General features: G+C 55.2%; 1 protein-coding gene and 1 long non-coding RNA gene across 2 annotated transcripts; one reads left to right on the forward strand and one right to left on the reverse strand.

Moving 5' to 3' along the window:
- Positions 1–153: 153 nt before the first annotated feature.
- Positions 154–3,231, reverse strand: LOC148221573 (uncharacterized). The gene is made up of 3 exons (XR_015807793.1): positions 2,957–3,231; positions 1,195–1,256; positions 154–1,107 (listed from the first exon to the last, which is right to left on the reverse strand). It is a non-coding gene; the product is annotated as an uncharacterized LOC148221573 (long non-coding RNA).
- Positions 2,917–6,512, forward strand: GALR2 (galanin receptor 2). The gene is made up of 2 exons (XM_014889133.2): positions 2,917–3,710; positions 5,056–6,512. Exons 1-2 carry the CDS (start codon positions 3,370–3,372, stop codon positions 5,834–5,836), a joined length of 1,122 nt encoding a protein of 373 aa, XP_014744619.2. The 5' UTR covers positions 2,917–3,369; the 3' UTR covers positions 5,837–6,512.
- The last annotated feature ends 3,176 nt before the right edge of the window (positions 6,513–9,688 follow it).

Below are 9,688 nucleotides of genomic sequence, written 5' to 3' on the forward strand. Positions count from 1 at the left end.
TATCCTGGACTGAGCCCCTCAGCTCCGTCACAGTGCTCTGCCCAATGCTGACCCCCAAATCAGCCTCCAGGGTCACCACCCCCAACCCTGCCCCACTCACCCCAGAGCTGACCCCCAGATCAGCCCCAGGGTCACCCCCCAGCCTGACCCCCCTCCTGGCCATGCTGTTGCTGCTGTTCCTCCGCAGTGCTGTGGCAGTCCTGGGCGAGCCTGTCCATCCATCCCTTTGCCCCTTCCCAGGACACTGTGAGCCTGCTGCTCTGGGCAGCCCTTCGAGAGAGGGGATTTCAATTCCCCCAGGCCCAGCACTAAAATCAAAACCCACCTCAAGCTGCCTGAACCCCTTCGGGCTGTGCACCTGGTAAAAGAAGAGACTGCAGTTATCTCCCCTAATCCTGAAGCTATTTCATGGTGTAAGCACTTAAGAACAGGTCTTTTTGCATATGGGGTTGAACACCTCATTCAGGACAAATACCAAACTTATTTGAGCAATAATCATAATATTTACATGAACCTTTGTAAGTACAAACTGCTCCAAGAGCTGCTCATGCCCCCAGACCGATCTTTGCCAGCCCTGGGCTCTGCCTGCCTGGCTGCACTTTGCTGTCACACTACAAGAAGCAATTTGGCTCCTCTCCCCTTCCAAGGGCTCAGTTGTGTTCTGTTATCCCTGATTTCAAACTTCTCCTTTCCTCTCATAGACAGCAAAGCCCAAAGGGGAAAAAAAAAATAAAAATCAACCCAGGTCCTCAAGTTGCAGCTTTCTGTGCAAATCTTTTGAACTGCTCCAGGCTCCAAATGGATCTCCCAAGAATTCAGTCCCTATCTGAACCAAACCGTGCTCCAGGATGATGCTGAACTAAGCAGGCATGGCAATTAAAGCCTATTTTACAAACAACAGCTCCTCTCTTGCAGCTGTGGTGGTTCAGATAGACTTGGGTTGGGCTGGCACAGCAGCACTCACCCTCAGGTGCCAAAAAAAACACCCCAAAGGACCTATTCCAGTGTCAGGATAGCCACCAGCTGTGGCACAGGCACATTTCTGCCACACCACCTTTCTTGTACACTGGCACGAAGCTTTGCTGCTCCTCTGGATTCCTCTGGAATCTGGAAATGGGAGGATAAATCGTGAATTCCTCCTGCAGGGCTGGCTCTGCTCTCCTGCAGGGCAGGGGGACAGAGGATCACACAAACCTGCAGAGCCTCGAGGGGAGCCTTGCAGTGAGGCTGAGCTGCCTTTGGTGTCACAGGGATTGCTGCAGAGAATAAATCCACAGAGTTACAGGCTCCAGGCACTCCCATCCCTCTTCCAGCCAGCCCTGCAGCCTGCAAGGGCTGGGAGGCCCACAGTGTGCCTTTTCCTATTGATTTTGGCCAGAGGATCTTGCTTTTGGGGATCTGGATCATCCTTCTGCACCCCTGCCCAAATAACCTATCTGTGTCTCAGGACAAGAATATATTTTCCGATTTACCTTTATACTGCTACTCGTGAATTTTACTGATATTTGGGAAGAAACTGAGTGTTTTCCAGCGTTGTGGGTTTTTGTAATAATCTCACCCTGAAGCATAAGGGTGGACCCGGTCTCTCTGCAGGCTGACCAAAGCTCCAGTGAGACCAAAGACATCACCAGTACCATCACACATATTCCCTGTGGTATCTGAGGACATGGGGCAATCCCACTGGTGAAACCTGCCTGGGACTGGGGCAATTCCCACATGGTGAAACCTCTCTGGGGCCAGGCTTTCCCCACGAGTTTCCCACCAATGTCCTTGGTCGTGGCTGGGGATGTGGCACCGGAGTGGCTCCCTGGGGGCATGCGGCCAGTCTGGGATCAGGAGGGGAAGGCAGAGCTGTGTTCTGTGTCTCAGCCGCTCCTTGAGCCCTGTGGGGTGGCCGATTTTCCGCTGTGCTGCTCCTAATTGCCTGCTTTCCCCTGTGGGATGTCATCAGGAGCACGGAGCATCCTCACACCAAAGGGGTCTGTTCACTTCCCCATGCGCCTCCTCCAAACGGGAGCTGGTTTTTGGGGCTCCCTGTGGGCAGCCGAGGGTGAAAAGGGCTCCCTGTGCTGCGGTGGCAATGTCACAGGGCTGTGAGTGTCCCCAGAGCTCAGCTCTGAACGTCCACTAAGAGAAGTGAGAAGCTGCGGAGCGAGTTAGTTACAGGAGGAATCGATGCATTAAATATTTCTCTCTCCACAGGAGCAAAACACGGCGGGCTGGGGTGGGGTCAGACCGAGAGTCCTTAGAGAACTGATTGCACCGGCCGGTCCCAAGACTTCCATCTGTGCAGCACCAAAAAGGCAATTTTACAGGAAGGAGGCACAGCATGAAAAGATTTGTTCTCGATGCAATGTATCATGCTGCTCTCCCAGCCATGGGGAGAAATGCAGTTTCTCCTGAAAACGTGGGCTCGCCTGGCGTGTTTTGGTATTTAACGAGGATTTAGCTGCCCTCTGGACAATGCGGACACATTGGCACTCAGAAGACCCCTATTCTTAAAAACCAGCCCTGCAGCCCCTGGGGTTGAACAAACCCTATTCCAGTGACTGCTGAAGAGGGGGCCGATAAGAAAACCCCCGCTGACACCTCGCTTTGGGTGCCCAGCTCCCTTTGGGGTGCCCAGCTCGGCTGCCCCAGCCCCTCCCGGGGGCGACAGCACTGACTGACACCGACATTCCCCGAGGGGAGCGGGGTCGGGATCCCCTCCCCGGGGCGCGGTTTGCGGGGCCGGGCGGGAGCCGCGTCCGGAGCCCCCCGGGCCCCCCCGCTCCGCCGGCGCACGGAGAGCGCCGGAGCCGCCCCGAGCACCCGCGGGCTCCCGCACACCCGGAGGAGGTGAAGGGCCCCCGGCTCCCCCGCACCATCCCCGTGCGCCCCGGCGGGACCCCCGCACGCTCCCCATGCACCCCCTTTCCCCTGCATCTCCCGTGCGCTCTCCGTGCACCCCTTTTACCCTTGCCGTGCATCCCTGGTGTGCTCCCCGCTGTAGTTTCCTTGCATCTTTTGCTGTGGATCCCTCCTGTGCTCCCCAGCGTGCTCTCTGTGCACCCCTTTTCCCGTGCAATCCCTGCTGACTTCTCCGGGCACCCCCTTTCCCTTTGCATCCCTGCAGCACTCCCCACTGCACGTCTCTTCCTGTCCACCCCTTTCCTGTGCATCCCCGGTGTGCTCCTCACTGACCTTTTCCCTGCACCCCCTTATCCCTTTTCCTCCCTTTTGTGCTCCCCAACGTGCTCTCCCTGAACCCCCTTTCCCCTGGTACACCCCACACTGATCTCTCTGTTCACCCCCTCACCTTGTGTGCCACCCCGGTGCCTTCTCCACGTACACTCCCCACCTCTAGCCCCTGTCCGTGCACTCCCGGCCATGAACGGCTCTCTGGCTGGCTCCGGGGCGGGCTGGCAGCCTGAATCCGTGATCATCCCACTCGTGTACCTCGTCATCTTCCTCGTGGGCACCGTGGGCAACAGCCTGGTCCTGGCCGTGCTGCTGCGCAATGGGCAGGTGAAGAACACAACCAACCTCTTCATCCTCAACCTGGGGGTGGCTGACCTCTGCTTCATCCTCTTCTGCGTCCCCTTCCAAGCCACCATCTACACCCTGGAGGGATGGGTGTTCGGGCCCTTCATGTGCAAGGCTGTCCACTTCTTCATCTACCTCACCATGTATGCCAGCAGCTTCACCCTGGCCACCGTGTCCCTCGACAGGTAGGAAAAGGAATGGGGAGGGGGGGCTCCCTGCACCCTGAGGCTCCCCTTTCTCTGGATCCCAACAGGGCAGGGAGGGCACAAAATCCCCTGGAGCTAAATCCTGACTGCTGTGACCTCCCAGGGCTCCTGGGGGAATCAAGGAGCATGTCCCAGTTGCTGTATGCAAGGAAGTGCAGCCACCCAGTATGAGATCCTGCAGAGGGCTGGATGGGGATCCCTGGCCCCAGTCCCCAGCTGGAGGAAGCTCTCAGACTCCAAAGCTGTAGGACTGGGATTTATCCACAGGCCTTGGCAGTGAAATGGAGATGAAAAATGAGAAAGAAGCAAAACTCAGTCCCTGTGCAGCTCTGGCTCCTCCTGAGATGCGTGGAGACAGCCTCTACCCCACAACAGCCCCCAGCAAAGCAGGCAGACCTTGAGGAGAAAAAAATACTGGGATGTTTGAGCTGAGACACTGATTTTCCCACTCTCCCCTTCTATTAGCAAAAAGCACCTTTCAAAAAGTCCCAGTGCTTCCCTTGTCCCAGTGATTATCCCAGTCCATTCCGGGGTGGGTTTTACCGGGAAGCCTGTTGCTCCTGCCTGTGCTTTACTTCAGTCCCTGCCTCTGCAAGGTCTGGTGACCCTGCAGCAAGTGAGAGGCTGGGAGCTCCTGGTGCTGCTCCACTCAGGCCAAAACCTATGAAATGGGATGTGGAAAGTCCATAGGGGAAAGTCCCCTGGGAGGGACTGCAGCCCAGCCGGATGTGTCCTGCCATCCCAGCACAGCACTGCACTGGCTGCTGACAGCTTCCCCAGGAGCTAAAAACACATCCAGGGGCTGCCTCTCCCCCTGTATCCCATGGAGCAGAGGGAACAGATGTGTTGAGCAAGGGAGGGTTTGCACAAGCCTCAGATCTGGGTGCAATTAAGGGACCAGCTAATTACAGAATTCAAGAGGAGTGATGTGATCTCATGTGTGCCAGTACAAGGAATGCTGTGTCTGGGAATCCTGGGCACTTGCTCCTGCCTTTGTATCCTCACTGTTCTGATCACTTGTGCCAGAGAGTGATGGTTAAGTGAGGGTCTGCTGGATTAGGGGAGGGACAGAATGGGACCATCTCTATTTTTCCCACAACCACTGCTAAGGGCAGAGGGTGATGGGACAGGGTCAGGGAGAGAATCTTCCTCAATCCTTTGTGCTGCACAGGGTCCCTAAGAGGCAGCAGGGAATCAGTTTTGTGACTAACTGCCCTGGAAAGCTCAAATCCATCATTCCTGCCCTTTCCAATCTGCTCCTGGCAATGCTCTCTGTGTGCCCTCTGCGGGACTGCAGCCATGTCCCTCTCCCTTTCCCCTGCAGGTATTTGGCCATACGATACCCTCTGCACTCTAGGGAGCTGAGGACACCCAGGAACGCCCTCCTGGCTATTTGTCTCATCTGGGGGCTCTCCTTTATCTTCTCGGGCCCTTACCTCACCTACTACCAGGAGTTCCAGCTGGCCAACCTGACTGTCTGCCACCCCATCTGGGAGATCTCCCAGCGCAAGATCATGGACATCTGCACCTTCATCTTCAGCTACATCATCCCCGTGCTCATCCTAAGCCTCACTTACGTGAGGACTATTCGCTACCTCTGGCGCTCTGTGGACCCTCTCCAGGACATGTCGGAGTCCAAGAAGGCCAAGAGGAAGGTCACCAGGATGATCATCATTGTTGCAGTCCTGTTCTGCCTCTGCTGGCTGCCCCATCACCTGGTCATCCTTTGCATGTGGTTCGGGTACTTCCCCCTCAACCACTCCACGTACGTGCTGCGCATCCTCTCGCACGTCATCTCCTACGCCAACTCCTGTGTGAACCCCATCGTCTACGCCCTGGTCTCCAAACACTTCCGCAAGGGCTTCAAGAAGATCTTCAGCTGCCTCCTGCACAAGAAGGCAGCACACAGGGTGCACGTGGCCCAGGCTGCCAACACGGTCAGCACGCTGGAGGCAGAGCTCAGTGAGGTGACCCAGCTGAGTGAAGCCCTGCCCAGCCACTCTGCTGTGCGCTGCAGGGTCCCTGCACAGCCCTGCGGGGAGGCAGAGCCGGTGGGACAGCAGCAGAGAGCAGATGGCTCCTCTGTCACCTTCAATGTCAGCTAGCAGAGCTTCCTGCCACCCCATGGCTTTGCAGTCTCCTGCAGCATCCAGGCCTGGGGATGGGCTACATTTTGAGTTGAAGTGGGTCCAGTTGAACCCTTTTCATTCAAATGCATCCAGATATCATAGCTGTGATGCTGCTGATACAAACTCAGCCAAGAACAGGATTTGCTTCCACCAAGCTCTTGCTGAGAGCAGAGAGCTCAAACCCAAAAATCCACTGTAGTGTGTAAACACCTGTTCCTCTGTCATGGACAGACTTACTCCCTGTTGCATCTACACCCAGAGCCTGTGAAAAGCTCTGGCCCCTCCAACCATCTGGAGTTAATGGGTGCACTTTTAGGGACATTTGGAAAGTCTTGGTTTGTTTGTGTCCTGATTTAGGAGCTGCATCCCAGGGCAGCACTGGGCACAAACCCAGCTCAGGTAGGAAAATCCAGGAGCAAAGCACAGAAGGTCACCAAGGACCAAGGGGATGGAGGTTGTTTGCCAGGGAAGCACAGCCATGGACCCATGGTAGGGGAAGGATTTTAATGCCTTTGGACAGCCTGGGGACAGCTCAACATCTCAAGCAGGCAGATGCTCGTGGAGACAAGAAGGGCACTGCTGCTGCTTCCCTGAGGCAGGACAGCCAAGGCTGTGTGAGAGTTGGGAGTGCCCAGCAAGCCTCAATAAAGCCCCTCCATCCCACCTGCCGTGTTCAGATCCTTTGAAAAGCCCCACAGCTGCGGTGAAGGAGAGGCTGGGGGGTGGGACGTGCTGGATGCAGGGGAGCTGAGGGGGGATGGAGGATGTGGGTGATGCCTGAGCACATCTCTGGAGGGGGCACAGCAGCACGGGAATGTCACTGACCCCGCTGAGTGCAGCTGCCCACAAAAGGCTGCTGTGATTCATACTCCCACCTCTTAGCCCTGCAAAGACTCCACGGGTGCCTGAGCCCTTTGACTGCCCCCTGCCAAGGGCTTTAAGTGAAGACCTTCCTCTTCTTTACCAAAAGAGCATCACCACACTAGGATCAAATCATCCTTTTGAAAACCCCGTGGCAGAGCACAGCCAGAGGTGGTGGTGAAAGTGCAGGGGAGCTGGGATGAGCTGTGCTGTGCATCCCTACAATTCCCAGGTGTGTACCCCAACAGCCCCCATGAAGGTCATGTCTCTGTAAATTGCCATTACAGACGCTCTAAGTCTGTCTGCACTGATTTCACTGTTGTGAATCCCCACAGCAGAGCTCCCCAGGACTGGGATGGGTATTTCTGTCCAGGACCCTGCTTCTCCCTGGGGTTCTGGTCCTGACACAGCCCTCCTCCACAGAGCCCCAGTGCTTGGCTTTATTTTCTCGAGAAACTTTTGACTGTAAAACATTTCTTTTCCCCTGCTGAGTGTTATTATAACCAGATCTTCCTCTCCCCACAGAGAGGGCCATAAATTGGCCACCTCCTCCTATCAGTAATGGTGATATTTAGTCTAGTCCTGTTCCCAGCATAAGTCACAGAGAGCAGTGTATAAGCAGCTCCATTAATTACATCTGCATTTATCTCCCTGCTCAACCCTTCACAGCCAGGGAAAACATTGAAGCAGCTGCACAAACACAGCTAAAAGCCTTACTTTCCTCGTGCCCTCATCTACCTCTGCTCAGAGAGCCACAGGATCTGACTCCAACAGATCCCACACACGCTGAGGGGTTCAGTCCACTCTCCTGGACAGTTATCAGCTCACCTTGGAGATGGAGATGTTGGCCCAGCACCTCTGCAGTGCCCAAGGGCACAGATCACTGTGCTGGCATGGCAGGGAGTGCCATATGCCCCATGTCCCCTGTCAGACACTGATTCTGCTGCCCTATCCATCCCACCCCAGCCTTTCCAACAGTCTCCCAAGCCCATGGCTCACCCTGCCAACTGCTCTAGAGCTGCCCAGCCATGCCATGACCACTTTGAAGACATGTCCCAGGATACCCCTAACTCAGCTCCCAGCCCAAAACATCACTGTGGCCCCTTTCCCAGGCTGTGGGCACCACTGGCACTTGATAATTTCTGGTCACTGTTCAGCAATGAAATCCCAAAGGGTGACAGCAGGCTCTGCACAGCTCCCAGCCTGTGGGCTGTACCTCACTGCTGCCTCCAGCACCCCCAAATCCCCTCTGACATGCACCATGGCTCACATGGATGCTCTCACCCTCTCCAGGAGCAGAGAGGGCCTTGGTGATGGTCAGACAGCAAGGTCAGGGCTTTCACAAGGTCAGGGCTCTGTGTTGTGACACATCCAACACCCCTCCTCATTTCATGGATCTTCACCCATCAGTTGGCTCTCACTTGTCTGCAGGCTGTAAGAGTGAAGCCAGATCATTACATTGTTTACACTAAATACAGAATTAGAGAAAAAAGCCCTCTCCAGCTTATCTGACACTGGCCCTGCTCATCTGAGGAGGAAACCATCACACTCACACCCAGCCCATGCCTTTATGAGCCCTCCAAGGGCAAACACAAGGTTTTGCTGCCAACACAAAACCATATGGGAAAGCTACTTTTCCCCTCAAGTAACAGAGCATATCAGGCCCAGATGGAAAAGACAAGAGCATCAGGAACTGCTGACACTTAACATGCTCCCAACTGAGAGAAATGAGCTCCTGGTCCATTCCCTTGGGAGGTTTTATCTTAAGAGCACTGCAAGTCGTTATGTTCCAGTTAAAATTTAATAAAAGCATATTTAACTCGAAGTGAAAAATGAATAGGCTAAACTGAGCTCCCATCAAGCCCAAGAGTGGGCAGGGAGATAAGGGACACTTGGCTGAAACCTCAGTGAGTATGAACTTTCCAGTGAGCTTTCCACACAGATTTATCACTGGGTTAGAGAAGTTATTTTGGTTTGTGGGGTTGTTTTCAAATACTTAATCTGCCAAGTTTGCTCCCCAGTCTGAGGAGGCAGCAGGCAGCACCCCCAAACCCTGACATAGCCCCCAGCATGAGCTGCTGGGCAGCTAAAAACCAAACAACAGAGAAACAGGGCCTTGGCCCCAAAACCTTGGAAATTAGAGACACCTTCCCTGTGTCAGGGCAGAAGAGGAGGCGAGGGAAGGGTGTCAAACTCCACAGGAGCCTTGGGGGAGGCAGAGGGGCCCTTTGCCATGGCCCCTTGCCATGGTCTCAGCACAACTCCAGGCTCCACTCTCAGCTCTTAGAGGGGCATGAAGGGCTCAGTTGTGAGAGGGTCAGACTGTGCTGGCTGCCATGGTCGTTCTTAATTAACGTGTTGCAAACACATTCCTTACCATAAAAAGCCAAGGAGCTCACAGAGCCCTCCCCGGCGCTGCACAGTGCTGGGCACCAGCTCAGCCTGGAGCCTCCCCTGCTCCCACCCTGAGGAAGGAGTGGCTCAGGAAAAACCGTGCTGCTGGCCCCAAAGCAGGTCTGGCTCCCCACATTCATCCCCTGTGCAGGGGAGAAGCAGACAGTGAGAGAATGCTCAGAGCCAGGCTGAGTGAGAGGCTGGATTTAGGCAACAGGGGCCAAGTGGCTCAACTTTCCCTTTAACTCAGGGAAATGAGGGTCTTGATTCCCACCTGGGAGCAGCAGAAGTTACCTGTTCCCCCAGGGAATCACCACCTCCAGCTCCTCCTCACTGCACAGATATCACCAAGCCCAGCTCTCAGCCCCCAGCAGCCTCTTACCCTCATTCTTTCTTACAGATGCAGCCAGGGCACCCCTGGGGTAGAAACAATGCAGTCAGCTACTGGTGCTGGTAATGGAGTGACCAGGAGGAAGCAGGATATTTTGCACCCCATCTCTGGCTGCATCTGCCCCCCAGCCCTGGTCTGATACAGCCTGCCTGGGGCAACAGGCTGACAGCAAAGCCCAGAAA

This window comes from Sturnus vulgaris, chromosome 20 (genome assembly GCF_052056855.1).
Source record: "Sturnus vulgaris isolate bStuVul1 chromosome 20, bStuVul1.hap1, whole genome shotgun sequence".
NCBI lineage: Eukaryota > Metazoa > Chordata > Aves > Passeriformes > Sturnidae > Sturnus > Sturnus vulgaris.